Source organism: Morchella sextelata (genome assembly GCF_020137385.1).
Source record: "Morchella sextelata strain SCLS chromosome Unknown scls_8, whole genome shotgun sequence".
In the NCBI taxonomy this organism is placed as follows: domain Eukaryota; kingdom Fungi; phylum Ascomycota; class Pezizomycetes; order Pezizales; family Morchellaceae; genus Morchella; species Morchella sextelata.
The window spans coordinates 818,674-845,179 of NW_025408623.1; the positions used below are offsets into that span (position 1 = coordinate 818,674).

Here is a 26,506-nt window from a genome sequence, read left to right on the forward strand (position 1 = left end):
ATAGCCCTCAATGTCCTAGACACTTCACGAACCGGCACTCTCCATATCAATTGTCAAGCCTTGACGTTGACGGAACCGCCGAATGGAGTCACCGGCGAGGAAGAACCTATGCACTGTACTATTCAGCAGATCTTTACCAAATTATGCTGTCATGCTCCAGTCGATACTCGGGGCGGGAAACGTTTCCACCTGCAGCCTCCACGAATAGCGGGGAATACCAAGCTTTCTCGCACAGCCCTATCTATTACCACTATCAGCTCTGGTCAGGGGTGGCTGAATCCTCACAGGCTAGAAACACCAAAAGTACCGTAGGCTACTCCATGTAGGTACATATTCTTGATTTCGAACAGTTGAAACCGGTTTGAATCCGCAATGGACAGGACCAGGCCCTGGTCCACTGAGTTACCATCAAACAGGTTTGGTGTTTCAAACCGCGGATCAAGTTTCTAGAGATATATAACATAGCAAGGGGGAGTTTGATATAGCTACCTATATCGCAGGGAAGTATATAAAGCTTGAATCACCTGTGTAACCACCTCTCAAACATTTACTTACCGTTAAAAGGGCGAAACACTATCCACGAAATCGCCTAAATACCCCCAAAATACATGGAACGTTTATTTTCGGATAGTACCTGGTTCCATATCAACAACGTTATGTGATATACTCCACTGTACCTGGTTTGTGACAACGACATGCAAATACTACAAGTTAGTCTACAGCCATCTCAGCTGGCAACAAATTCATTTCAAACCCAACCTAGCTACAAGGAAGCCCTTTACTCCAGGGAGGAAGCAACGATCGGTCCAATGGATGATGTGATGACAACATAATCGCAGACCCATCAATGCTGCCGCCACAGAGTCCCGGCCGGGTGCTCGAGCCATATTTCCTACATGACAGACCGTGCATGAGAGTTCTCAACACTACATGAAGTACCTACTCTACCAAGTTTATGTACCTCTATGTGCTCTACTCTACCCTACCTGCTCTAGAGTAGAGTACTCTATGCACATATGTGACAGGTACATACGAGTAAAGCAGCGTAGTAGTCTCGGCCCCAGGTTCTGCACGCTGTAGTGTCCTTTCTCCCGACCCTAGAGCAACAACCCCATATACCCGGCAACGGCAAGAAGACCGGGGAAAACCAAAGGGATCAACATACGGACATGAAACGGCCCGAAAAGCGGCCACTCCGGGATCTACATGTAAGCTACACATGACGCGTTACCGGGTGCGACGTAGTCCCTGGAGCAGCCTGTAGAGGAGTAAAGTAAATATCAGGTCATGGCCATGCCGAGGATAACAGTTCAACAGCGGGGAAACCGTGCAGCAAAGTGGGGCAATGGGGGGGCTGGTGGGGGTGCACAGGACGAGTGATACATCATGATTACAATCGAAGGAGAGCCACACACATCAATCCACCACAAAAGCGCGCAACAAACACAAAGAATCACTCGTCGGCCGCGCCTTTCGATGATGACGAAATCAGGTTTTTGGGGAAGCATAGACTGGTAGATTATGTAGCGCCCCGCACCTTCTTTTTCCGGGAAAGGTCCTTCTTTTCATTACTGGCATCGGACGAAAGATCCGTTACGTGTTGGTCGTTGAAACGCTCTCATTGGCGGATAGGCATTTCGACCACATAAACGGTAGGAAACCCTTGTCCAGCGTTCCAAATCACCAAGCAACGATTATTGTTATAATTATTATCGTGGGTTTTTTTTCGTTTTATTTGCACTACCGCTAGATCAAAAACACGGGCGGGAGAAAACGCTTTCGCCAAATTCGATTAAATAGCAAATAACGGTGGATTTGTGTGCCTGACTGACTGGCGCTGTTAATTAAGCGACAGCGATGGTCCCGCGCACACGTGGGGAGGCTAGAGAAGAGTCTCATCTTACCAACTGTAGATCCGCCCAGGGCGGCCATCCAGTAAGGTCGCCGAACTGACTGGCCGATGATGTATTTGTGCATGTAAATAATCAAACAGCACCGGGTGTTTTCGTAGCAGAGGGTTGTTGGAAAGGTCAAAGTTACAAATGAGCCCGTCAAATAATTGCCTACAGGTAGGTACATGCCTCGTTAAATTCCAAGGCCCATGCAAAACCCGCAAAAGGAAATCTTTGATATCGGATTATACCAGCGTAAACAGGGTATCCGCGGTAATATACATAGGAGAAATTACACTGTAAAAACTAGCAAATGAATCCCCGCCCTCTCCACCCTTCCAAACCACCTCCCGCTATCAACATTCAGCGCCAATTGCCCAATCCATGACCATTTTCCGCCCAAGTATCTTCGCCAGACCGTCATTAACCCCCCCCAAATACATAGGAAAATAAAAGATTATAACTCCCCCACCAATTAACATTCAATTAATATCCCTCCAAGCCCCGACTTGGGGCGACAGGAAAACAAACCTCCCTCGATTGAGAATGAGATATCTCATGTGTGCGTTAAAAATAAAAAACAATAAAACTCCTCATGGTATGCCCAAACAACCCAAACAAATCAACCGAAAAGGACAGTAAAAACCAGGACCAGCAAATACGATAATTTTTCTCTCCAAACCAATTAAAAATGCCAAACATAAAACAACAAAAAACACCATCCCGTATGAAAAATATAAACAAGAAAGTTTCAAAGACTGCCTCGTCTAATAGGCACAAGGTTCAAAGCTGAGAACCAAGTGGGGCATGTAGACGTTTTTGAACCAGCTTTGAATGATGCAATTCCAGATTCCTTGCGAGGAGGAATTGCATTCTTTGAGTCTCACTCTCCCACTTCTCCTCAAGAAGGGTAAGGTTTTGCTCCGCCCCGACCTCCGATGAATCATCGGCAAATGATACCTTCTTCTTTTCCGATTTGCTCATCCTTCTCAAACCCAAGCTGCTCTTCATTTTGAGCTCCTTCTTCGATTTTTCGGCATCAGTTGGCTGGAAAAGCTTGTCCTTGAGGCACTTGACGTGTTCAGCCCTATCGCGCTCCATTCGGGGGAAGTAAAGTAAAGTTTTGTTCTTCTCCAATGCATTGACAATGGCGCTAAAGCCTTGGAGGTGAATCTCGTTCATTTCGCAGTAAAGTTCCCGAAGGGCTGTATTTTTGGTCAACATTGAAGCCAACTCCATCGCCCCAGGAGTTCCTAATGATTGTACTTCATTCGAGTATTAATATCGTAATCCGATTCTTGGTGGAGGTAGGGAGCTTACATTCAATCCTTAGAATCTCCAAGGTTTTATTCTCTGCCAAGCGCCCAAGTGGCTTATTCAAGCCTGCCCCCAATCTAGTCCATAATCAGTAATTTGTGGGTGGTATGTGGATTATCAAATACATACCTGGCGCTCTCGAGAACACCTTGCTCCCCTGAAAGTGCCAATTCCTTTAATGATGTGTTCTTGGCAAACATCTCTCCCATGGCGTTACAGGTTTCCTGGCCTGCCTCGTAGGGCAAGGAGACTTTGGACAGATCCAGAAATGAAATTGTTTTATTGACCCTCAATGCATCCATCAATTCCCTAAACATATCTTCCTTGGGATAATCAACCATCCTCATTGTTAAATGGGTTGGTGTAATGCCATTTCTGATACATTCAAGAAGCTTGTCATGTTGTATAGCAACTTGATTTTGCCCAATATAAAGATGAAGATTTCTAGGTTTCCCAGGAGATCGAGACATAGAATGCATGAATATAGCAATATCTTTGGATGTTAGGCCGCATTGAGTGAGCGTCAGATGATGAAGGGAATCTGATTGTGGGCTGGCCAGGTAGGCCGAAACAGCATCTATTGTCTCATTGTTGAGTTTTGTTTCACTGCTATAAAGTTAGTAATAGACTTTATATAACCACCCGAAAGCAGCGATCACATGCCTTAAATCCAAATCTTCCAATCTCCATCTCAATAATGTCTCCGCTGTAAGGAGAGCGTCGTCACCAGCGGTCCTTAAAAGCCTTGATAAGTTCAATCTGCGCAAGAAAGGAAAATGGGACATGATGTTATTGAAGCTCGGAGCATGAATCCGCCCAGGATTTCCGCTCAGGTCCAAGGATTCCAGGGTGTTCTCATGTGTGATTAAAGAGTTCATAAACAGCGTCAGAAATCTCTCAGTCAAACCGCATCGTGCGAGCTCAAATCCACGAAAATGTGCAAGTTTAGAGGCAGCTGCATCCACTAGCCAGTCAAGATCTGATTCAACCAACTCAATACCCGTGAGATCAAACCAGTCAACATTTGTCAAACCCCTCCTGCACAATGGCATGATGGCCTCCAAGATACCACATCCGTTCTGGGTTGTAGAACCCCCGGCACCCTCCCCAACACGCGGTTTCCTTTTCATACACTCGTAAAAGTCTAGTAGTCTCAACTTTCCACTGTAAAGCGCCAAGGCCCTGAGCTCATGTATCAACAGCGAACTCCTCTTCCCACCCGTCGCCTTCAAATTCAATGGTTGATTTGAACGATCCGTTAATGGCTCATACTCGGATCCATAAATATCGTGTACTTTATGCAAAGTCTCGAGGTTAATTCCCCTGAAGGAGATTGAGCAAAACGACTCATTCCATCGCAAAGATCTCATGACAGCCAACAATTCCAGATCCGTGTATTGCCGTCTCCGGGAGAATGCTGGTGGGTAAAGTACGAACTGCGGCGCATCTTCTACTTCCATATGAACGCCGTAAACAATGTTCGACGCATCGAGATCGTAGGCAGTACCTAAACACCACTATCAGCAAGGTTTTGCAAGGTTTAGAACGGTAGATGCTTACAATAAGCAGATAATGTCCGGTCAAATCCATTGAAATCGTCACCGGGGGTGCAGGGAATATCTGGCAAGGCTGCTTCATTCAGGTATTCTGGAAGACCTATAAAGGGCGTGATGAGGTAATTCGGCCTTAGGTATTCCGAGGCCTGACGGATCGCCTGAATAATGTCAGATGCGTCTACCGAAGCTAAGTGCAATTTTTGAGCTGCTCTACACGGAGATCTGAGGCTTTTATAAGCATAAGCCTCAAAGACGGATTTATAACACCTTTACCTAAATGAAAGAGTAAATGAATCATCCGTATCCGATATGGTAAGGCCAGATAAATTAAGGATTGCGTAGGAACTGGATGTGGCAGCAGACAAAGAAGTGGTGCTTCTGTTGGGGGAAGCTTTGGGTATTGGTACTAGATGGATTTTGTGGATCCCAATTACAAGGTAACATATCGTCGAATACATTTTCTGAAGGTCTTCGGAAGATCCAGCTTTATGGCCGTTCATCTTACCAGCCCGTTGAACCACTCGGAATATCTGAAAGTGTGAGGGTGAGTAGTCCTTCTCTGCCTCCAAACGACGAGCAATGTGTTCAACCGTGGAATTTGAGAATGGAGGGGGCGTTTTGGCGGTTCTCGCAAGATGTGTCACCTGTCTCAATATTTCCAACCATCCTTGAGCTTCCTGGGGCGTTGACACTTGTAGTACCGTGGAGGAGGGTGTTCCGTTCGCATCGTCTAGGTGATCTACTTGAACTGTGCATGCTAAATCCGCATCTCCACCATATCTGTACACCGCAACTATTTGAATCGCTGAGGTGACTAATGAATGCTCGTTGCTCAATTCCCCCACTGAACCTATCGAGGGAGCTCTGCCTGTTGTTGGAGACCTTGTCGGGATCCCAAAGGCTTCACTCGCTTTGTGCTCCGATTTGTACCTCAACAATTCCTCATTTGTCAAAACCATAAACTCCTTCTTTCTCCTCAACAAGCCACCCGTAGAAATAACCTCCCCCGAGTATACCACGAATTTATTGCTAGGACTGATCGGAACGTTATCTGATTGCGAGGAATCGATCGAGGAACTGCCGGAGGATTCGAAATGCATCCCAATCACAGGGCTGCCAGGATCCCGATCCCGGGATCTCAAGGATCCAAACATCGATTTCGGCCGCTGTGCAGGGCTCTTTGTAAGAACTCGGGGACGGGCATGGGTGCCAAGGTTGCTCGATACAACCGTGGTGTATTCCTGATAATCACCAGCACCATTACTGAAGAATGCGGATTTCGGCCTCTGCTTTATGACATGATCTCTCGAGGACCATGTTGAAGCTGGTTCGATTTCGGGCAACATCGTCGGTCGGGTAAAGAAGCCAAAGCTCTTTCGTCTAGCTGAGAGTGCACCATCGTGAGACGCGGACATTCTTCGGCTTGATCACGAACAGTGAGACACAAGCACGGTTGAAGCGCGAATTACTGAGACAACAAACAACAATGACGAAAATAACAGCTTGGGAGAACGCGAGACGCACAAGCAATGCGTCTCTGGTAAACAGAAACGGGTATTCAAAAATGGGTACTATGAGCAAAAATGACAACAAAAAGCAAAGGTATTGAATATTGGTCGTTGAATGGAAAGAGTAGCAACTACGAGAGAAATTAATCTGCAATCCAACGGCGGGGAGAGGGGCAGGAATTGGGTCAAGAGTTAGTAACGGGGGAAGTGAATTTTAGAGGCCCCATAGAATGTGGATTGTCAGGGTGGTAGGTGATGAGGAGAGCGGAAGGATTTGGGGAGAGAGAAGGGGAAGGAAGGGGTAGAAGAGTGTATGAGAGAGGCCACCCGGAGTATTTAGGAAGGATGAGCACTCGATGGAGGAGGAGGGGGAGGGGGGTAGAGAGGACTGGGGGGAGGGGAGAAGAAAGGTGGACGAAGCAAAAAAAAAAGTTGAAAGACAAATAGATAGGATAGCCTGAATTATGGGCAAGTAAAGTTAGATACAAGAGACAGCCTACCAGACACACGGACAGAAACCAGCCAGCCAGGAGTCCAGGAACCACCACACACCATGTCTACCACCCACCACCACCACCACCACCACCACCAAAATAATTGCAGAGAGACATCAGACAAGACAAACAGGACAGACGGAACGAACTGGCAGATGTCTGCCGAGCTCTCTAGTTCTCGCTTCAATGCTGGGCAGGATTACTTGCTTACCAGTGAGTACTAACACAGACCAGAAAGACAAGCACCTGCACCTGCACTGCAGAGAAAAAGAGAAAGACATATGCAACTGTCTGTCTATTCTAGTCAAGCCCTTGCAAGACCAGACGAGACAGGAACGAACGAGAGGTTGAACTCGAACCAAAACCCTCAACACAGCCATCTAAAGAAACCACTTTAACTGACAGCCACACGGCGTCACCCTAGGCCAAGCACCAAAAAAGCAGTATGATCCACCACCCGCTTGCGTCAGTGGTCCGGATTCAGTTGTCCTGGGCCTATCGTAATACCCCGCTGCTTTACGATCCCGGCGTACGGGCTCCTCTCCTTGACCCTAGCAAGTGCAGCCTTTCAAATCGTTCCTATCTGGTCGTGCCGCTCCAAGATGGATGTTTCTGCAGCCGCAACAGCTGCTGCTTCGTTCCTTGTCCGATCGGAATGCTGCATGCTGCATGCACAGTCCTCCAATAAACGGTGGAGCCTGAAGCCCCGAAGCAAAAAAAATAACCAAAATCTACTGGAGCAGCATGTCTCGTAGAAGAATCAGGCCTAGAAAGAATGCCCAGAGTTCTCTAGTGGGCACTTTGTACCACACACTACCAGCTAGGATCCCTGCACTTACATCTTGGTAAAAATAGACGGTTCGGTCCGAACTCGTCATCATAGCATGCTATGGTTGGTTACTCCTACATCGTGGGAAGGAGAAGGGGAAGAAAAAAGATTCCGGAGGAAAATTATTCAAAAAAAGGAATACGAACCCTCCTTTCCGGCAAAGGCCGAATTGATGTATCTTTTTTCGACACACCCTAAGCATGGGGAAGGAGGGAACGGTTCGATTTTCTACTCTACCATTCGAATCTCACTCCCCTGATGTTTGACACTCTGCCGACACCTGCGCGGAATTTTTGTTGAGACATGTCCGAGATTTTGCAACATCAAAACAATGATGTATGTAGTGGCCAAGTCACATCATAGACGAAATTACCAAATTTCAGCCTCCTGGGGAGTTACGGGACAAAGATCATTTCCTAAATTCAATTGTTGGAGCTACTGCGAGTACTTCTGGCGTTCTCCTCCGCTCATTTACCACAGCTGGGTACATGGTCTGCAGTTACTACTGACACTGCAATTTTGCCAGGATGGTAAGAGACACACCATTGTTCGGTGACTTTTCCAGGTTACCCTCTCTTCACCCTGTATGCAGATCTACTTATTCGAGATGTTGGGCGCGCTAAAGGAATTAAGAGATACATCCCCCCTTTTGTGCCGAGTCATTCATAACCGATCACTCGACCACCCAGCAGCCCGCAGTTTTGCACTAACTTTCGGTACTCTACTTGATTTCTTGACCTCTCCCCCCGCCCAATCTATGCTTAATCTAAGTAGCCGTGTCTTAAATCCTCCCTACTCTCTGTGTACTTTACTTGACTTTAGTAGGATGAGATATGTACTTCATGATTACGCCGCAGAAGTACTTAAGTCCATGTACTTACATATATGTACCTACCCCTACGGAATTCGGAACGCCGGGAAAAGTCTAAAATATTATGTGGGGTTTAACCCGGACGCGACCCAGCAGCACGGGTTTGTCAAACCAAACAGTACCTCTCGGCGCGCAATTCCTACATGGAGATAGTCGAGCATATTGGCTCGGTTGCACACAGGCAGAAGTCGTTTATTTGCGGGGTTGGAGGCATGCTGTCTTATAACTACGCACTACAGGACTCGATGTTGCGCCCGGGGTAGCAAAGTCATATTCTCACCAGGGTACGGTTCTTATCATGCTCTGCTCTGTACGCACACACGGACTAGCTGCGGTACTGGGAAGGTAGGTATATAGGCAAAGGTGTCTTTTCAGAATGGCGGCAGGTATAGTATGCCATGGTGCATGGTGTGTTGTTGCGAAAGCGTGTTTCCTAATGACTTCGTATTCTGGTCTCATTGTGTTGTCTGGTTGTTTCTCCTTCCTTTTCTCGTCATAATCAATTAATCAATCCGAGTCTGATAATTTCTACACTTTGTTTACTGATTCATATGATTTGAAAACATCCGCTATTCTTTGGTTCCATCTCGCTGATCGTGATCCGCACTGTTCAGTTCATCCCACGAGATGAATAACCTACATGTACACACTCAGCTCAGGTTCTGTTTTGACTGGCTGAGGCAGCTGACTGACTGACTAACTTCCAGTTACACATAGGTCCATCTGGGGTGATTCTATATATACCACCCATATACAATCTGTCAGCATGCTAACCAATTATATAGCGGCAGCATGTTTCTCGATTTTCGGTTTCAAGTACATACGGGTGGGTACTGGCCAATACTCCCTCTCCTCCTCTCCTCCTTGGGATGGGGTATAGATATCTATCCGTCACAGGGTTTCGCGCGTGTGGTGTGGATGGCGCGTGATTTGACTCGCCTGCCTAGCTGGTGAGTCCTTTCATCTACTGTGTTACATGTAGGTATTCTAATCTCTAGTACTTATATGGCTGAATGATAACTGATGGAAAAAAATAGAATAGACTAGGTAGGTACATGACTTGTGCATGTTCAACCTCCCTTTTTCTAGACACCCTGGCAGTATCTCTTTTTGCAAAAAAGAATAAACAATACCCCCCAAGTACGCGGCACGGGATCCCTTGCTGTGGGAGATACATAAAATTTCTTGCGCCACTAGATTCCCGAGACTAGTCGACACACTTGATCTGGTGTAATAATCTGCGCCCAGGATCCAAGTAGAATTGCATACTCAATTAAGGCGGACCCGAGAATTTCTCCGAAAAACAAAAAGAATCCAATCGCCGTACTACAACCTAATTTAATCGTGCCCCAGAGATAGGTGGAAAAAACGGTGCGCAGATGGATCATCACGTCCATCTTCCCACGCGGGAATTTATCCCCAGGAGGGTTGCATTGAAACGGTGATTTGCCATTTTCTTTAATGCATGACGACATTCGGATCCAGCCCAACTCCACACCGCCACACCTGGAGACCGAGACGGTGAGTTTTATATTACCCTATTCTGTAGTATTTAAACTATCTACTGGCTATCCCGCCATTTGAATAATTCATGGAGGAAGGGGTGGGGGTTGGGGGGGGGGAGGTGGGGGTGTCATCAGGTGTGCCTCGCTGTGAGAGTGCTCAGGAGCCGAGGTAGGGGGGTAGACGGGTTTGTGCATAAACCGCATCGATCGACAGATGTCACCACGAATGTATGCAGCTGGCTTAAGCTTCCCCAAGCGAGCCTTTCCCCTTCTCCTGGGTGGGTGGTGGGACGAGTGATATTGTATGACGTTGTACTGCACGACTGGGAGCCTGAGATGTCGGGAATGTGTCTTCCAACCAGAGAAGGGGGAGAAGGGGGAGAAGGGAAGAAATACAAGGAAGAGGAGAAGGAAGGGAGGAAGAATAATTAATTACATGTATTGATTGCAGCGAAAACGGGACCGACCTGTGTAAGGCCAAGACCGGCGACGGCTCAGATGTATTTGTAAGTGCCATTTTCTTTATATTTCTCCAGTGTTGGGTTTCAATTTCTGGTGATGGTGGTGGGATATAGTATGGTGGGCCTCCAACGTGCAATCCCGATGGAGAAGGCCGTGAGATCTGGTTATATTGTTACGTGCGTGTAATTTATGCAGGTATCCATTGCCGTACCAACCCTCACGAGTAGAGTAGGAATCCAGCTCAGTCGTCGAGTACTTTGTTCGGACCCAGACATCCCGGATCTACAGAGCCTATCCTGTGCTGGCTGATGATTAGCGAATAGAGGCTCAACTCAACCTTCATCCATAACAAGGCCTGGCTAGAGTGAGCTGAAACACAGAACCGGAGCTCCCGACCATCATTAAGCGGCCGATCCGCTGTTATGATTGGGGCAGATCTTACTCTGGCACGTCTGGGATTAGTTATTGTTTATTTTGTTTCCTGCACTTGCACTTGCACTTGTCTTGTCCGGGCTTTGCACCTTGGGGGTGATGGTGGTAGTGGGGTAGTGCAGATTGCTTTGCTGGTGGATTAAACTTTTGGTCTAGATCCTGCTTTCTTGGTGGATAATAGCTCAATGTTTCGTATCGCGAGGGATCGTTTGGTGGTTGTGCTCAACACAGTTCTCCTCGGACTCGGGCTCGGCCTGCCTTCGGCGTCCTGTGTTCTGGCCCATCCCGCCAATCATGGTTCCATCAGGCCATCTGCATCGAATTCGCTCAACTGTCCTAGCCAGCGGTGTAACTGATAACGTTCGTCTTGTCAGACCGCGCACAGGGCGGTGGAAGGTAGTATGACTTTGGGTGCTATGTGGGGAGCTAGTCAGTTGCCACCATTATGGCTGTTGTATGTGTTCTGGATGCATCTTTGGCTGTGGACGTACGGCCATTACAGATGTTCGTACGCGTACAGATGGGCGGTGCGAATGGATGGCTGTAGTCTCGTATCCATCCCTACCAGAAGGTTACCGTAGGCAGGATGGCTGTAACGGTAGAACGGGACTAATCGTGGTTGGCGGATTACATATCGTATCATGGATACATGTATGTATGTTAGCTGGCCGGGAAATCTACACGTTTCCTGCAATGCCAGAAACTGGATGAATACGAAAATAATAGATACCCCGGCTCAACCAACCGGTGTTCAAGATACTTTTCAGCTGAAACAACCCAGCAATAGGCATGGGGTCGGTGAGCAGCGAGCTGCTCGTAGGGAATAGTACGAGACTATACATAACTAGGGATCATGACAGGTAGTAGGCACCAGATATTCATAGCGGTCGATGGGATGTGTAAGGTGGTCTTAGTAACGGTGTCCACAGTCGAGCCTAACGAGACGTGTCACCTAGACATGTATGCGTACGTAGACAGGCTTTCATCCTCCTTCGTAATAGAATCATCCATCCCATCACCTATTGAGTCTCCCTACAGGATTGGATGGAACGAGATACGCAGTTCTCCCCGATATCATCTAATTATAAGCCTCTACGTCTGCAATACATCCATGCATCTGCCAATGCACTGGGTCAATGATGTCGATCTCGGCCTACTGCCCACTGCCCACTGGCTCAGCAGGGCTCAGCACTAGCAGACCAGATTACCGAGACCCTTGAAGTTGCCCCGCCAAGAAGTATGTACATCCCCTCTTAAGCTTCACAGCCGCAGGTCGCCAAGACACGAGTGACCGCGCATGATGCCTACTCCGGCCTTCTTACTTTCCGATCAACAATTAACAGCAATAATATTACTAACAACACTGACGAAGTTAAAGTATCATCCGTCACCCGTAACACAGCGCATAGAGCTTCTAGAAACCTGGTTGCTACTGGTCCACTGGTCTATGTTGGGAGGGGATCGGCAATAACAAATTGCATGTGGGTCATGATATTCAGTTGTAATATTATTACATATTATTACCTATTCAGTAAAGAAATTAGGGTTCGCGGCCAATCAGCCGTTATGGGTAGTTATGATGTGATGGCGATCCGGGATCACCGTGCTACTCTACTCTGGCTCTACTACAGGACCATATGATATGCAGGCCCCGACTCCGAGTAGGGGGTGTGGAGATCTCACCCGTGCTCTGTTTTGCTCTACGAGTCTATCAATAATGTTTCAAACCATCCGCTGTCTTTTGGCCACCTGTGCTCCACTGGTGTGTGGGTGGGAAATAAAGGGACGAAGAAAAAAAGCTGTGATCACAAACTGGCTTTCCCGATCCCATGTGTTCAGTCTCGAGTAATGACAATGCAGTCCAGTTCATTCAGTTCAGAAACACAAAAAATGGCGTCCAGAAACGACGTTGGGACTGATTTTGGGGCCATTTGATTCGCCGCCTTCCTACCACCCTCCCTGAATTCGTCATTGGGGCCCGCTTTTACCCTGCATTTGCATGTGGTCCTGTGCCTTTTGAATTGGAATGCGGGAGACTGAGACTGAGACAAACAGACGGATGCATTGCAGGGAGGGAGGCGATTAGGGTTGAGGGTTGATGTCACGCGTGACGTAGAGGATGTCTCAGACTGGCCATGGCAGAAGTGAGACAGTGGCTTTTGGTGGTGTTGGGCTCGATCTTGGCCTCTACGCTGCTCTACTCTACGCTGCTCTGATCTGGTCTATGTACTCTGGGGTGGAGAGATGTACTCTGAGGTAGATGTGGATCTGGATGGATGTACTCTGGGTGTGTGGGGTGTGGGGTAGAGATGCATCTTCTATGGGCCATGACTGGGGGATGATGACTATGGGGTAATGATGCATCTGCTGGCAATGATCGGTTGGAAGAAGCAAAGCTAGGGCAAGGGCACCACCTTGAACCAATTGGGCTGGCATCGAGTCTATTCACAGCCCATCATAGCCCATCACTCGCCCCACCCTATTTTCTCCACCTCACCAGCACCTCATCGGTCCTAAACCTCTGCGTACACGTACTCTCCTCCAGCGGCGTCCTCTCACCTTCTCCATACGCCAGCAGCCCCGCATGCGCAATCATGATCCCATTATCGATGCAAAAGCGCTCATCCGTCGCAAACACGCTCCCCCCCCTCTGCGCCGCCATGAGCCCCATCATCTCCTGCAACCGCTCATTACACCCCACCCCGCCCACCACGAGCACCTGGCTGCTCCCCACGTGCGCCATCGCGCGCTCCGTGATCTCGACCAGCATCGCGAAGACTGTCTCTTGGAGTGAGAAGCAGAGGTCTTCTTTTGTGACTGCTTCGCCGGAGGGGGTGAGAAGGGGTTTGGGGTGTGAGGTGAGGAGTTGCGTGGCGAGGGAGTCGACGACCGCCAGGATACCGCTGAAGGAGCAGTCCATGCCTTTGACGGTGTAGGGGAGGTCCAGCAGGTTCTGGCCGCGTTTGGCCAGTTGCTCAATGTTGTAGCCCGGCGCGGGGTCGTTGGGGATGTGCAGGGTACGCGCGAAGCGGTCGAGGCAGTTGCCGACGGCGATGTCCAGCGCTTCGCCGAAGATGCGGTAGCTGGCGGGATGTTAGTATACGGGTGAGGGGACAGTGAGGGGGAAGGGGGGAGAGGAAGGGGGGGGGGGGGGAGGAGACCGTTGTTCGGCGTAGGCGATCACCTGCGTGTTGCCGCCGGAGACGTAGAGCACCACCGGGTTGTCGGCACCCGTGATCTCGCGGCCCATCTCGATGTCTGCGCGGCGGTTAAGCAGCCATCACTCACTCACCACCGGGCAGGAAAGGGCAGAGTAGAACGTACGGCCGACACAATGATTCACGCCCACCAGCGGCTTCCCCCACAACAGACTCAGCGTCCGCGCCGCAATCGCCACGCTCTGCAGGGGCGCGCCCATTCCCGGCCCTATCCATCACATCACCGCCTACTCAGCACTTCTACCGCACCGCACCGCACTATCAGCTCCTCCGAGAGGTAGAGTACCTTTAGTATAGCAAATGCAATCAATATCCTGCACCCTCGTACCGCTCTCCTTCAGCGCGCGCTTGACCAGCGGCACGACCCACGAGCGGTGGTGCTTGGCCGTGTCCTTGGGCAGGAACCCTTCGCCAGGAGGAGACACGAAGGTGTGCCGGATGTTGGAGAGGATCTCGGCGGGCTGCCCGGGGGTGTGCTTGATGAGGCCGACGCCGAGCTTGTTGGCGGAGCCTTCGAGGCCGAGGGCAATCATTGCGGGCGGTGTGAGGGTTGTATGTGAATTGTGGGTGAATTGACGCGGGTTTCAAAACCTGTCTCGGTGATGTTTTGCTGTTTGGCTGTGTCGGTGCTGTAGCTCATCGATCTGCTGCATGACCGGCGGGGTTGCGTGCATGATGGTGGGGCCCGGGGGAGTTACCCTGCCGACGCAAAGACATGCAGGAAAATCATTACTGCCGCAAAGAAGGAAAAAAAAAAAAAGAGAGGGCCGTGCAGAAAAAAAACAGCCCCACCGCTCACACCAAACCACCAAAACACTACAGAAACCTCAACATCACCACGCCCACAACTCATTCAGATACCTCAATTGCTACAATTACACTTACAAGCTCACAGTTAGATCTAGACAAATGCTTAAGAATGCGCTCCGCCGCACCCCCGGCACCGGCACATCCTTCATCTGCCTCTTCTGCAAGCCCACCAGCACCACCGCCCCCCTCCGCCTCTCGCCGCTAAGGGGCAGCAGTACCCCCGCCGCCCTCCGCACCCTCACCACCACCCCCCAATGCCTCAAAAACAGCACTGGCAAGCGCAAGTCTAAAGCTAAGGCTAAGGCTAAGGCCGCCGCCGCAGCAGCAGCCACGCCCAGCGAAGAGAGCGCCCTCGACGAGATGCGCAAGGGAATTGACGCCATCGTTGCAAAGCAGCTGGCCGCGGACCTGCCCAAGCCGGCAAAGAAGCAGGCAAAGAAGGGGGACGGCAGGAAGAGTGTTGTCGGCGAGGATGGCAAGAGGAGGCCTATGGCGAGGATGGTGGCGGGGGTGAGGAAGAAGGAGATGACGCTGACGGAGGCGATGGCGAGGAGTGGGGCGAGGAGGAGGAGCGTGGGGGAGGAGGAGGAAGGGGAGGCGGAGAAGGATGTGGCCCCGAGGCCGAAGGGGTTGAAGGTGATTGATCCGGATAATGCGGCGTTGGAGCGTGAGTGATTCTGTATCTCTGTGTTTGTGTGTGGGGGAGTACTGATATTGACCCCGAATAGCGATCAAAATGCAGGGCCACACAAACCCACCCAAGATCCACCATGACCTCGACCGCGTCCTCTTCAACCCGGGCGTACACTACCTGCAAGACCCCCGCTCGCGCGTCTATAACTTCGAGCCGTACCTGCGTGACATCATGCCCGTGCACGAATTCGACTTTGAGGCCGTCGACTCGTACATCACCTCGTCCAAGGACACCAGGCTCGAGCACCTCGCAAAGTCGCTGGGCAAGAAATACTCGGGCTCCACCTCCTCCATGACCTCCATCCTCTCGCACTTCCACTACCTGCTCTCCCACTGGCGCGGCATCAACGCCGAGTCCCTCTCCAAGGCCTTCCCCGTCGAGTACCGCTCCTTCACGCAGCTCTCGCGCGCCCCCGTCGCTACCTTCCTCCGCTACAAGGGCGACGGGACATACGCCATCGATGCCGATAAGGAGTTCGACACGGACAGTATCCTCTCGCTCCTCGGCCGGTCGCTGGAGAAGATGCTCACCCTACCCCCCGCGGAGTACGAGTCGCTGCGCAAGGCCAACGCCGCGGAGCGCACAGACGACTTCACACAGCACCCGGATACATTCCACTACAGCACCCTCGGCGACTTCCTGATGCGCTCGCAGCTCGACGCGTACGACCCGCGGCTGCCGGGCACGGGCATGTTCGACCTGAAGACGCGCGCCGTGGTGAGCGTGCGCATGGATGTGTCGAATTTCCACCTGGGATCCGGGTATCAGATTAAGACGCTCAAGGGCCAGTGGGAGAGCTTTGAGAGGGAGTATTTCGATATGATTAGGGCCGCGTTCTTGAAGTACTCGCTGCAGGTGCGGATGGGGCGCATGGACGGCATCTTTGTGGCGTTCCATAATACGGAACGCATCTTTGGGTTCCAGTACGTTGGGCTCGATGAGATGGATGGGACCATTCATGGCGGATATAATAGCGGTGTGGGCGATAAGGAGTTTAAGGCTAGTTTGGTGCTGTTGAATAAGATTCTTGATCGGGCGACGGAGAAGTTCCCTGAGCAGGTAAGCAAAAAAAACAGTGCAATCATGATTTATCACTCGTAGCTAATAAGTGTGGGATTTTATAGTCACTGCGCCTCCATTTCGAGACCCGAGAAACACAGACACCGCAGATGTACATTATTGCCGAGCCCGTATCCGAGGAGCAGATTGAGAAGATCCAGAACAGGAATGCGCGCGACATGAGCGAGTTCCTCAAGAGCCTTGAGGAGAAGCGCGACAGCGTCATGAAGAAGGCCGAGTCTAAGCGGATTGCCGAGAAGTTTGGCACCATTGAGGAGGAGGCCGCTACTGCTGCTGAAGAGGAGGCAGAGAAGATAGAAGAGGCGGCGGCGGCAGAAGAAGCTGAGGCGGCAGAGGAAGCTGAGGCGGCAGAGGAAGCTGAGGCGGCAGAGGAAGCTGAGGCGGCAGAGGAAGCTGAGGCGGTAGAGGAAGCTGAGGCACTAGAGGAGCAGTTTGAGCAGGGGCAGCAGGGGATGGAGAGTTCGCTGGAGACGGAGTCGGTTGTGAGGACGATGGTGGAGGAGGAGACGGTGCTGGAGGCGAGGGAGGAGACTGCCGGGGAGGTTACGGAAGAGGTCTTGGAAGAGTTCTCTGAAGAAGCCACAGAGGAGATCCCAGAGGAGACCTTGGAAGAGATCTTGGAAGAGACCTCAGAGATCTCTGAAGAAACCCCAGAGGAGAGCTCAGAACTCACCTCCGAAGAGACCGCCGAAGAGTCCACCTCCGAGACCTCCGAGTCCGAGTCCACTGAGGCCTCCGAGACCACCGAGACCACCAAGACCACCAAAACCACCCCCCCGAAACCCACAAAGCCGCCCAAGCCACCCATCCTCGCCATGACCCTCACAACCTACAACCTCGTCAACAACCGCGCCGTGCTGCGGCCGGACCACCTCACCAAGCACGACAAGTGGACCATCGAGTACAACATGGTGGAGGCGGAGTCCAACGACCGCGCATGGAACACCTACAACAGCATCAAGGTGCGGCGTAAGAAGGCCGTCGAGCAGAAGTTTCTTGCCGAGGACAGTGACGAGGTGAGTGGGTATGTCAAGTATCTGCGGGCGCTGTCGAAGGAGGGGCGGACGTGGGCGGCGGGGCAGGAGAAGAGGTGGGGGAATGAGAGGGTGGTGTATAAGGCGGGAGGGAATTTGGAGTAGGCTAGAGGGGGGAGTGTAGGTTCTCTGGGGGGGAGGTGTGTATTGGTATTATGTACATGTACAGTTAAAAAGCAATTTCTACCATCAATTACTGTTGTGGCTATTATGTAAATACTTAAATCTTCTCTTCTCTTATGTGTTTAGGTTTTGTTTGATTAATAGCTGTAGAGTTGCTTAGGTCTCACTATTATAAGTCGAAGCTAGGAATGTTAGAACTTGTGCTGGAAACTACGGGTTCTGGTAACTTAATGTTGGTGGTACATATGTAAAGTCTTTGTGAGATATTTGGACCGTGCTATAGGCCGTCTAAACAGTCATTGATCTCCCTGCGGGCTCTCTGAACCGGTAAATTCCGCATGTCCAGGTTCTTTAATTACAGGTGCACAGCTCTCCCCAGAACTAGATCATTACGGCGACACGTGTAGTTGTCTCTCGCCGCTAATTAGGCCAACATGACTTACTGCCTTTATGGCACGCGGGGTTTACATATTCCCGCCATTTTCCCATAACTACCATTAGAACCAGAGGATCAGCGGGCGCACCAAGCCCCCAGCGGCCAAACAACACCACCAATCTCCAATCCCACCTCCATCCCGCCCAGGCCCAAGTATCTAAACACATACCGGCGAAAAATGGGGCTTGGCTCCCTCCCCTACCCCTTGTGGCTCCTCCTCCTGGCCCCCTCCCCCTCAAGGGCCACCTTTGGTCCCTGTGGGCCCCGTCGCTCCCTCCCACCCTCCCTCCCTCACACAAGGGAGCTCCATCGCCCTCCCCTCCCTGTAGCTTCCCCTGCCCCCGCCCCTGTAGCCGCCCCCATAGCTCCCCCGTCCTCGTCCCCATCCCCACTCCGTCTCCCCAAACCCCAGCCTTGTGCGCTGGAGGTAAAGGTGGAGGGGAGGTGGAGGTGGAGGGGAGGTGTGGGTAGGGGCGGCCACAGGGCGGGGGCAGGGGAAGCTATGGGGAGGGGCGGACGAGGGGAGTTCCCTTGTGGATGGGGGCGGTGGGGCTTGACTTCTTCCTCCCTCCTCCCGTCCCCTCTCCCGGAGCGCTTCCTCCTCACAGAGGAAGCATCCACTATCAGTCCTTGGGCGCAGTCCGAGGGGCTGAGAGTGGGTATCCGTCGTTCCGCTTGCCTCCTTCGTCCTCTCTTCCCCCCTCTTTGCCCCCATAGCCGTCCTCCTCCTAGTCCCCGTAGCTCCACCCACCCCCAGCCTCGTGCGCTGGCGGGTTGATCCTTCCCCCCCCGTACTCCCCCATCCTCTCCCGCCATCTGGCCCTGCTCGTGGTGGGGTTTTCTCCCCGTGCCCGTCCCCGTCCCCCATCGTCTCTGTCCCTGTCCCTCCTGGAGTGCTCCCTCGCGTAGGGAGCGCATGTCTCTCTCTGTTTCTGGGCTCTGTCCGAGGAACCGAGGGGTACGTGTATCTCCTGCCCCCGCCCATGAGCACCCCCCCCCAAAAAAAAAACCCCCGTGGCTTGTATGTAGCGTAAGTAGAGCGCGGAGCGTTGCGTAAGTTGCATCATGAAGTATCACTCGGCCACTAAATAACCTGTCCCAGCACTCCCTTCAGCTGGGGATATACATAGATTTATAGAGAAAGTGTAAAAAGAATACACGTAAGTACCCTAAGCTAATGATTATTCTATATGCGAAAACATTTGTCCACTGCTCTCCCAAAGCCAAACGAGCCAGGGGCTGCATAGTGTTGGGCACGAGCCTGTTCGAGACGCGACGAGCCTGACATAGAGCTCGAGCTAGCTCAGATTGTGGAAAGGAAGGCTCGGGATGTTCGAGCTCGGGGGCATGGCTCGACCCCCCCACTAGTATAGCTGAAAATAGTCATCTCCATGTACTTTTTTTCATTTCTAGGATCTATATATAAATAAATAAGAAAGAAAAAAGAATGTTGAATTGGCTCCATCAGGGATTCGAACCCAAGATCTCCCTGCTGTCGTCATAAGTTTCCTAAATCAGGGTGCATAGACCACTATGCTAACAGAGCTTGATGGTCTGCCTGCTGGGGGAGATAATAAGCTCTAGTAGCAGTAGCAAAGAATGAATGACTTAGGCTAGCTCGAGCTTTTCCAATATTAGCTCGAGTTGGCTTGAGCTCGTAAAAATGAGAGCTCAAAGTATTCGAGCCTAAAGCTCGAGCCCAATGCTCGAGCCAGCTCGGCTTGTGCCTAACACCACAGGGGCACCGCTGGGCTTTTGACAGGAGGGTCGAAAATTAAGTTCAGAGCCAAGTAACCTACATGTGAAGTGTATATCAGCAGGCAATAGTCTATATTCTCTGTTTCTAGGGCGTAAACACGAGCTAAATTTAACGGTCATCGTAGATTATCACTCGCCTCTCGAGGACCCACCAGATATCTAATATGGGTATGGGAGAGCTGCTTGACTACATGACCCTCTACCTTACTTACCTAAATTATCCATATCAGGCCGGGTACGTGTATCGTACCGATGCTGTACTCGGAATTTCCCAAAATCCAATAGTATGTGCGCTCTTGTGCGTTGTAGCTGGTCCGGGCTGGGGCGGGGTTTGTTGGTGGACTGGGATTTATTTTATCGCCTAGATTTTTTCTGTTTGGGTCTTGTTTGGGGCACTGTATATCATGAGCTTTTGTTGATTTTTTTGCGCTGTAAAGTTGTAGGACCGGGTACTATTTAGTTGGTGATGGATCTCAGGGTTCTTGGTGAACCAGGCGCCCCGTTAACCACGTTGATAGAATATCCATTAGCCAACTCAACCGACAAAGCGCCCCACCATCCAGAACAGCGGCTTAGCACAGGGTTAGGTGAAAATCCACACCGAACCCAAGGGGGTCTAAATTTCAAAACCGAGTGACAACCCATGAACACCTTTTCTCCACCACAACATTCTGCATACTCTGCCCGAAGAGTTTCACTTCCCCATCCTTCTGTTCCAGTGTGTCTGATTCACCTGCACTGCACGCTCGTCCCGGATGTAACCTCACACGCACACACGCAGCACAACACCAGCTGAACGAGATCGATCTTGCAGCTCAATATACGCCTCGCGAATCGAGCATGACCAGTCACTCCCGAGACAGCAGGTTCCGAATCTGAGGGCATTGGGAGACGACGTATGTACCTACTGCATGTATCTATGTAGAGTAATCCCCATGGAGGGAGGTACATGAACATACATGTAGGTACAGCTTCATGTATTGTGGCCGCCCGAAGAGCGCTAGTTGGCAGGAGAGATGCCTGGTCAGGGTCACAACAGCTATGAAGTCATCAGCGTTTAGCTCCTCTTGTCTCTGTCTCGCATACAGTTCGGTGGTCGATTCTCTAACTGCATCGTGTGGACTGCTGGCCAACCTGCATGCACCTCCGGCCTAGTGCACTAGTGAGAATGATAGCAATTGAGGAGCCAATTGGCGATGATGATACACTACGGACCTGCTACCAGAAGTGGATTGATGAAGATGCCCATCTACAATATCATCATCATCATCACAAGAGGAGTCGTGAGTGGTATCCGTTTGTCTGTCACGGGAATGGCGCAATGCGGCTCAACACCAGGCTTAGCCGATCACCCGAAAAGGAAAGTGGGGGACGATCGCGGGGTATGGTATCCAAAAAAAAATCCGCTTTTCACGAAAAACTTTCCAGACGATATATTTTGATCGATAGCTATGTAATAATTTCCCCCAAGCAGTTGAATACTTGACTCAGTGAGAAGAGAGAGAAGTATAAAAAAAAAGGAAGGAAAAAAAAGGGAAATATATAAAAAAGAAAAGGAAATAATGTTAACAGAAGAACCCAACAGAAAGAAGTCTTTATAGCCAGCCAGAAAAATAAAAACAGAAACCCCCCAAACCATACGCTATTGTTGAAAAAGACTCAAACCAACCCAATTTTTTTTGTTTTGAAAAAAATGCCGTTCCATAAAGAAGAAGATGTTTACCATCCCCTCTTTGCCATCCTCTCGCCCCCAGACAGCTTCTCAACGTTGAGTCCAACCATGGCCTCTCCAAGATCAGTGGACACCTCAGCAAGGACCTTGGGGTCGTTGAAGTGGGTGACGGCCTGGACAATGGCCTTGGCCCTGACAGATGCGTTTCCGCTCTTGAAGATACCAGATCCAACGAAAACACCGTCACATCCCAACTGCATCATGAGAGCAGCGTCGGCGGGGGTTGCAACACCTCCGGCAGCGAAGTTGACAACGGGGAGACGACCAAGACGGGCGGTTTCCTTCAAGAGATCGAAGGGAGCACCAATTTCCTTGGCCATGACGTAGAGCTCCTCGTCGGAGAGAGCACCGGCCTTGCGGATCTCGTTGGTAACGGTACGCATGTGCTTGACGGCCTCGACGACATCACCGGTACCGGCTTCACCCTTGGTACGGACTAAAGAGCGAGGTTAGTATCAGTGTGACCGGGATGAGTCATGGCAGATAACATACTCATAGCGGCACCCTCAGAGATACGGCGGAGAGCCTCTCCAAGGTTACGGCATCCACAGACGAAAGGAGACTTGAAGTTGTGCTTGACGACGTGGTGAACGTTGTCGGCGGGGGTCAAGACCTCGGACTCGTCAATGTAGTCGACACCAATGGCTTCGAGGATCTAGCATGTTGGTTAGTTTATGCTGCTACCCGCAAGAAATGGATGAAAGTCAATGTCAATGACTCATATATCGAACATACCTGGCACTCAACAAAGTGGCCGATTCTCGCCTTGGCCATCACGGGAATGGTCACGGCCTCCATGATCTCCTTGATCATCTTGGGGTCAGACATTCTCGAGACACCACCCTCCGCACGGATGTCGGCGGGGACACGCTCAAGCGCCATAACGGCGACGGCACCAGCCTCCTCAGCGATTCTGGCCTAGAGAACGAATTGTTAGAGATGGATGACACAAGACAAAAAGAAAGGAATGAGAAAAAGGAAAGAAGAGAAAAGTTTTCTCCCTCCAAGAAAAAAGGTTGTGAAATCATGACATACCTGCTCAGCATTGACAACGTCCATGATGACTCCTCCCTTGAGCATTCTTGCCAAACCGGCCTTGACGAGGAATTGAGGTGAGAGCGCTGAGCGCTCGACGTTACCGTTGACTGGGAGATCGTTGGACATGATTGCTGTTATTGGGATTCAAGGTGTCGAAATGGAGTAGTTTAGGAGTTTTTTATGCTATGGAGCAATTATATGGAGCGGGGTGGAAGGGAGGGAGAAAATGTGGGCGGTAGAACAATATATATATGTTTTTAGTAAGAGGTGATAATAGCGCAACCCGTAAATTACTCACACTCACCCACCACAGAAGGAGGGACGAAAAAAAAAAAAAAAACTTTGACTGAATTGAATAGGTAATCTGTTTACAAGGGGCAAATTGATACGCTTTGGGGGTGAAGGAAGACGAAAAGTAAAAAAGCTTAGATGAGAATCCCACGCCTCGAACATCTCTGCTACCCCACTGATTACCACCGGCCGAACACTCCCGCCGCCGCTGTCCGCTTGCCGTGGTAAACCGAGAACCTCCGTTGTGGTTTTTGGCTTCTAGGGAAACAAAACCACACATCTACGAAACATCTTCGTGGGTTAGGTGAAGAGAAAAATTTGTTTACTTTTTCCCCTTCCGGCCATGACCGGCCAGCAGCCAGGGAAAATGCACCTGAGATGTCAGCCACCCAAATCTGTCATGTTGCAGCACAGCAGATGGCGATAACGTTAAACCCCCCGCGTTGCATCCATCCCATCTCCATCTGATAACGGTGGTGGCAACGGTTGACATCAGCCTGCTGCCAAGGACTGATATCTACGGTACCCTGGTTTATTTTAGCACGACACAGGGTCTGGGTGCTTCGGGTACCTTGATGTTAGTGCTTTGTGGCGCTCAACGTCTGGCTGGACAGCTCCTGGAACAAAGCATGAGATGGAGCTAGTACTCTAGGTGCTGCTGCAGCTTTCCCCACAAACGTCCGCATTCTTAGATAAATGTGTTCGAGAGCTTCATACTTACTCAACAGTAGCCACGAGCTCTTAGAGAGGTTGAGAGGCCGAGGTTGAGAGTCGAAGGGAATTGAGAGTCAGAGCAGTGATTCCTCTCTACCCTCTCAGCTGGCCCTTGATCCCTTAGTAGGAGGTAGCATTAGAGGAAGGTGGGATTTACTCACATGTGAATAAAGACTTTCCCTCCCTCCTCTTCTTACCGAGTGTGGAGAAAACTCTTCACCCCCTGCTCGTCCCTGACCGCTACAAAGAAGAGAACGGTTTAGCCCAGTGGGGCCATAGCTGTTCTGGCCCTATGATTTTAGATCTCCGGCTCTTAGTGTGAGTTTTAAGCTCGCCAATGACCAACTAGCAGATCTGACGAGCTTAAGCTCAAAGATGCGAGAGCAACGCGCCATCATGGGCTAAACATATAAATGGTTCGGCAGCTGAGTGAGTTAATGATGCAGTACGCCAGTTCGTGCTCTTGACGCTCTGAGGGTGTTGACTTGAAATGGGGATGAGAAGGGCCAGGATGATGTTTATTCCTCCCGGAGGACAGCAGTAATTGGTATGTCTTCGTATGTCACTAGTGAGTGGGTCGGCGGTGATGTCTTCTGGATCTGCTTGCTCGTAAAACGGGCCTTCTGTTCTAACGTTATTGTATGTGTTGACCGTGGATAGTCAATGTTGTTGCTTTGGCCATCAGATGAGCTTTGCGTCAAATGATTGTGGAGTGGTACTGTGTAATCTATCTAGAAGCTAAGGGTGTCGTTGTAGTGCGAGTTCTCGGTAACTGACATGGACACCCTATGTTATGCTGCTGGACTTCATTGGTGAGTTTCTCAGCCCAAACATGCATGCCAATTGTGTTTTTTTCCTTGTACGGCCCTTACACATCTCTGGGCTCCCAGGGGTCATAGGAAGAGAAAAATGAGAAGAGTGGGCGGGAATCGGCTTTTAGACCTAGCCCCCACACCCCATGATCTGACTGCCATATCCTGGAAATTGACGAAGGAAAACATACATGCATCCCACTGGTAGATGTGTTAGAAACTTCAAGGAATTGAAGCCTTTGATGATGATGAAGATGTCTATGGTAGGCGATATGTTCCTGTGTGATCGATTGAGGGACTAGATGAATAGAAGTTCAGTGCTACGCGTACATCTTAGGCTGGTATACGTATCTCCTCATTACAACGACCTCCTATCAATATCAATGGTGGCCTTCCAAACCCCGCCGGAGGCCCCTATCTACACGACGCCTCCCGTCCCACTCGTAATGCGCGAGAGACGAGTTTCGCACCAATTAGAATAGTATCAGACCTTTTGATTTCATACTCAAACTCGATTAATCAAGGGAAAAGTTACTCTGGTCGGTTTGCGAGTGATAGCCCATGAGCGAAATTCACAGAATGTAATCCCGCCTTTGGGAGCTATGTGGTGAATTTCAGTTATAAGGTTTAATGATACAAGGCGTATATTAATGTTTCACGGTGGAGGTCCTCGTGTCTTGTCGGTGGGTACGTATGCTTCGAGAAATATACACCGCCCCACCCAACCTTCCCCAATCTTCCATCACGACTACCACAAGGCGAATAGATATAGCCTAAGACGTTACATCATCCTCGCTCCGACTTGGTCTAAGCCGCTCTAAGAGGCCAATACCAAAGAGAGGAGGATAGACAATGCTAGTTCGAAGAGATAATTTCTCGTTCTCACATAGGTACACTCCTTGACAGTGGCTGTATGCACTTGACTTACTGATCTCAAAACCAAGAGACCTATTGACATTGGCCTCCCTTGAGCATCAAGAAAGAGCTCAGTGTTCTAAGTCCGCTTGCTCCAGTAGATAGGAACACCAAAACCCTTGGGTCATACCTACTCCTTCCCATGTTCCTTTACAAGTTGTTTACAGTAATTCTCTCCTCTATCTTGGTCTATACCTAGACTCGACCCTACGGTAGTACTGTCCGCCTGATCAAGGGCTTGTGTAGAGACGGAACCCCAGTACCTACTACAGTTCCCGTTACATAGACCCATCTCATAGGTAATCTTCTACTCGGGCTTAAATGATAGCCGTGGGAGTAGAGAACAGCAAGTCGATGAGAACGAGGAACTACTAAATAGCTAGGCGTGAGGGAAGATATGGTATGGGCACTACCTTTATTATTGGTCGTGGTACGTACTACTGGTAATCATGAACAAAATCTATTCTTTTGAACCTTCCTCTTAACGGTAAACTACTTGCAGGAAAGAGGGGCAGGTCAAATTAGACTAAGCTTATGTTTTACACGCCGTTAAGCCGGGTCTTTATTCGGGAGGATCTATAGTTTCTAGTTAGATAAGAGTCTGGGGGTGAACTCCAGGACCGGAGGGAAGATTCGGATATGATATCGAGTCTCGATAACGGAAAGAAGGCCGGATTGCATATTGAGATGTCGAGAATGATTAAGACCGTTTTTATCCGGGGCGTGTTTGACTCTCGAGGATACTAATTAAGGCAATGATTAGGTATGGTTGAACCACGACAGTAACCGGCAACTCAAGAGAGGTCTCGCGGCCGATGTCTCTCCCATTCATCCTCTCCTGACCTTCTTTCCTCCTCTTCCTACCTCATTAACATTTTGCCCAAAATGAGATTCACGTACTAACAATCCCAATGAGGTACTAGCTTGAGGTGCTCGGTATAAAACTTCCGACGCCGATGCCTTGTGGTTGACTCTACTCGGACTC

At 50.2% G+C, this 26,506-nt stretch overlaps 7 protein-coding genes across 7 annotated transcripts; 3 read left to right on the forward strand and 4 right to left on the reverse strand.

The window, feature by feature from the left end:
• Window positions 1-143: 143 nt before the first annotated feature.
• On the forward strand, window positions 144-322 carry H6S33_012433 (uncharacterized protein; the record flags this gene model as incomplete). The annotated part of the gene is made up of 1 exon (XM_044843783.1): window positions 144-322. A coding segment is annotated over one exon (179 nt), but the record flags the coding sequence as incomplete, so codon positions are not given.
• Window positions 323-2,675: 2,353 nt separating this feature from the next.
• H6S33_012434 (uncharacterized protein) lies at window positions 2,676-6,180 on the reverse strand (the record flags this gene model as incomplete). Its single annotated transcript, XM_044843784.1, has 6 exons — window positions 2,676-3,157; window positions 3,213-3,286; window positions 3,339-3,815; window positions 3,873-4,716; window positions 4,770-4,923; window positions 5,200-6,180. 6 exons carry the CDS (start codon window positions 6,178-6,180, stop codon window positions 2,676-2,678), a joined length of 3,012 nt encoding a protein of 1,003 aa, XP_044695083.1.
• Window positions 6,181-11,719: 5,539 nt separating this feature from the next.
• On the forward strand, window positions 11,720-12,507 carry H6S33_012435 (uncharacterized protein; the record flags this gene model as incomplete). The annotated part of the gene is made up of 5 exons (XM_044843785.1): window positions 11,720-11,726; window positions 11,796-11,836; window positions 12,046-12,103; window positions 12,245-12,347; window positions 12,411-12,507. 5 exons carry the CDS (start codon window positions 11,720-11,722, stop codon window positions 12,505-12,507), a joined length of 306 nt encoding a protein of 101 aa, XP_044695084.1.
• Window positions 12,508-13,345: 838 nt separating this feature from the next.
• H6S33_012436 (uncharacterized protein) lies at window positions 13,346-14,617 on the reverse strand (the record flags this gene model as incomplete). Its single annotated transcript, XM_044843786.1, has 4 exons — window positions 13,346-13,949; window positions 14,028-14,124; window positions 14,191-14,292; window positions 14,371-14,617. 4 exons carry the CDS (start codon window positions 14,615-14,617, stop codon window positions 13,346-13,348), a joined length of 1,050 nt encoding a protein of 349 aa, XP_044695085.1.
• A 376-nt stretch (window positions 14,618-14,993) lies between these two features.
• On the forward strand, window positions 14,994-17,807 carry H6S33_012437 (uncharacterized protein; the record flags this gene model as incomplete). The annotated part of the gene is made up of 3 exons (XM_044843787.1): window positions 14,994-15,561; window positions 15,623-16,647; window positions 16,713-17,807. The coding sequence occupies 3 exons, from the start codon at window positions 14,994-14,996 to the stop codon at window positions 17,805-17,807; spliced, it is 2,688 nt and encodes an 895-aa protein (XP_044695086.1).
• A 689-nt stretch (window positions 17,808-18,496) lies between these two features.
• H6S33_012438 (uncharacterized protein) lies at window positions 18,497-19,129 on the reverse strand (the record flags this gene model as incomplete). Its single annotated transcript, XM_044843788.1, has 1 exon — window positions 18,497-19,129. The coding sequence occupies one exon, from the start codon at window positions 19,127-19,129 to the stop codon at window positions 18,497-18,499; it is 633 nt and encodes a 210-aa protein (XP_044695087.1).
• Window positions 19,130-21,738: 2,609 nt separating this feature from the next.
• H6S33_012439 (uncharacterized protein) lies at window positions 21,739-22,915 on the reverse strand (the record flags this gene model as incomplete). Its single annotated transcript, XM_044843789.1, has 4 exons — window positions 21,739-22,187; window positions 22,244-22,406; window positions 22,487-22,669; window positions 22,787-22,915. The coding sequence occupies 4 exons, from the start codon at window positions 22,913-22,915 to the stop codon at window positions 21,739-21,741; spliced, it is 924 nt and encodes a 307-aa protein (XP_044695088.1).
• Between the last annotated feature and the right edge of the window lie 3,591 nt (window positions 22,916-26,506).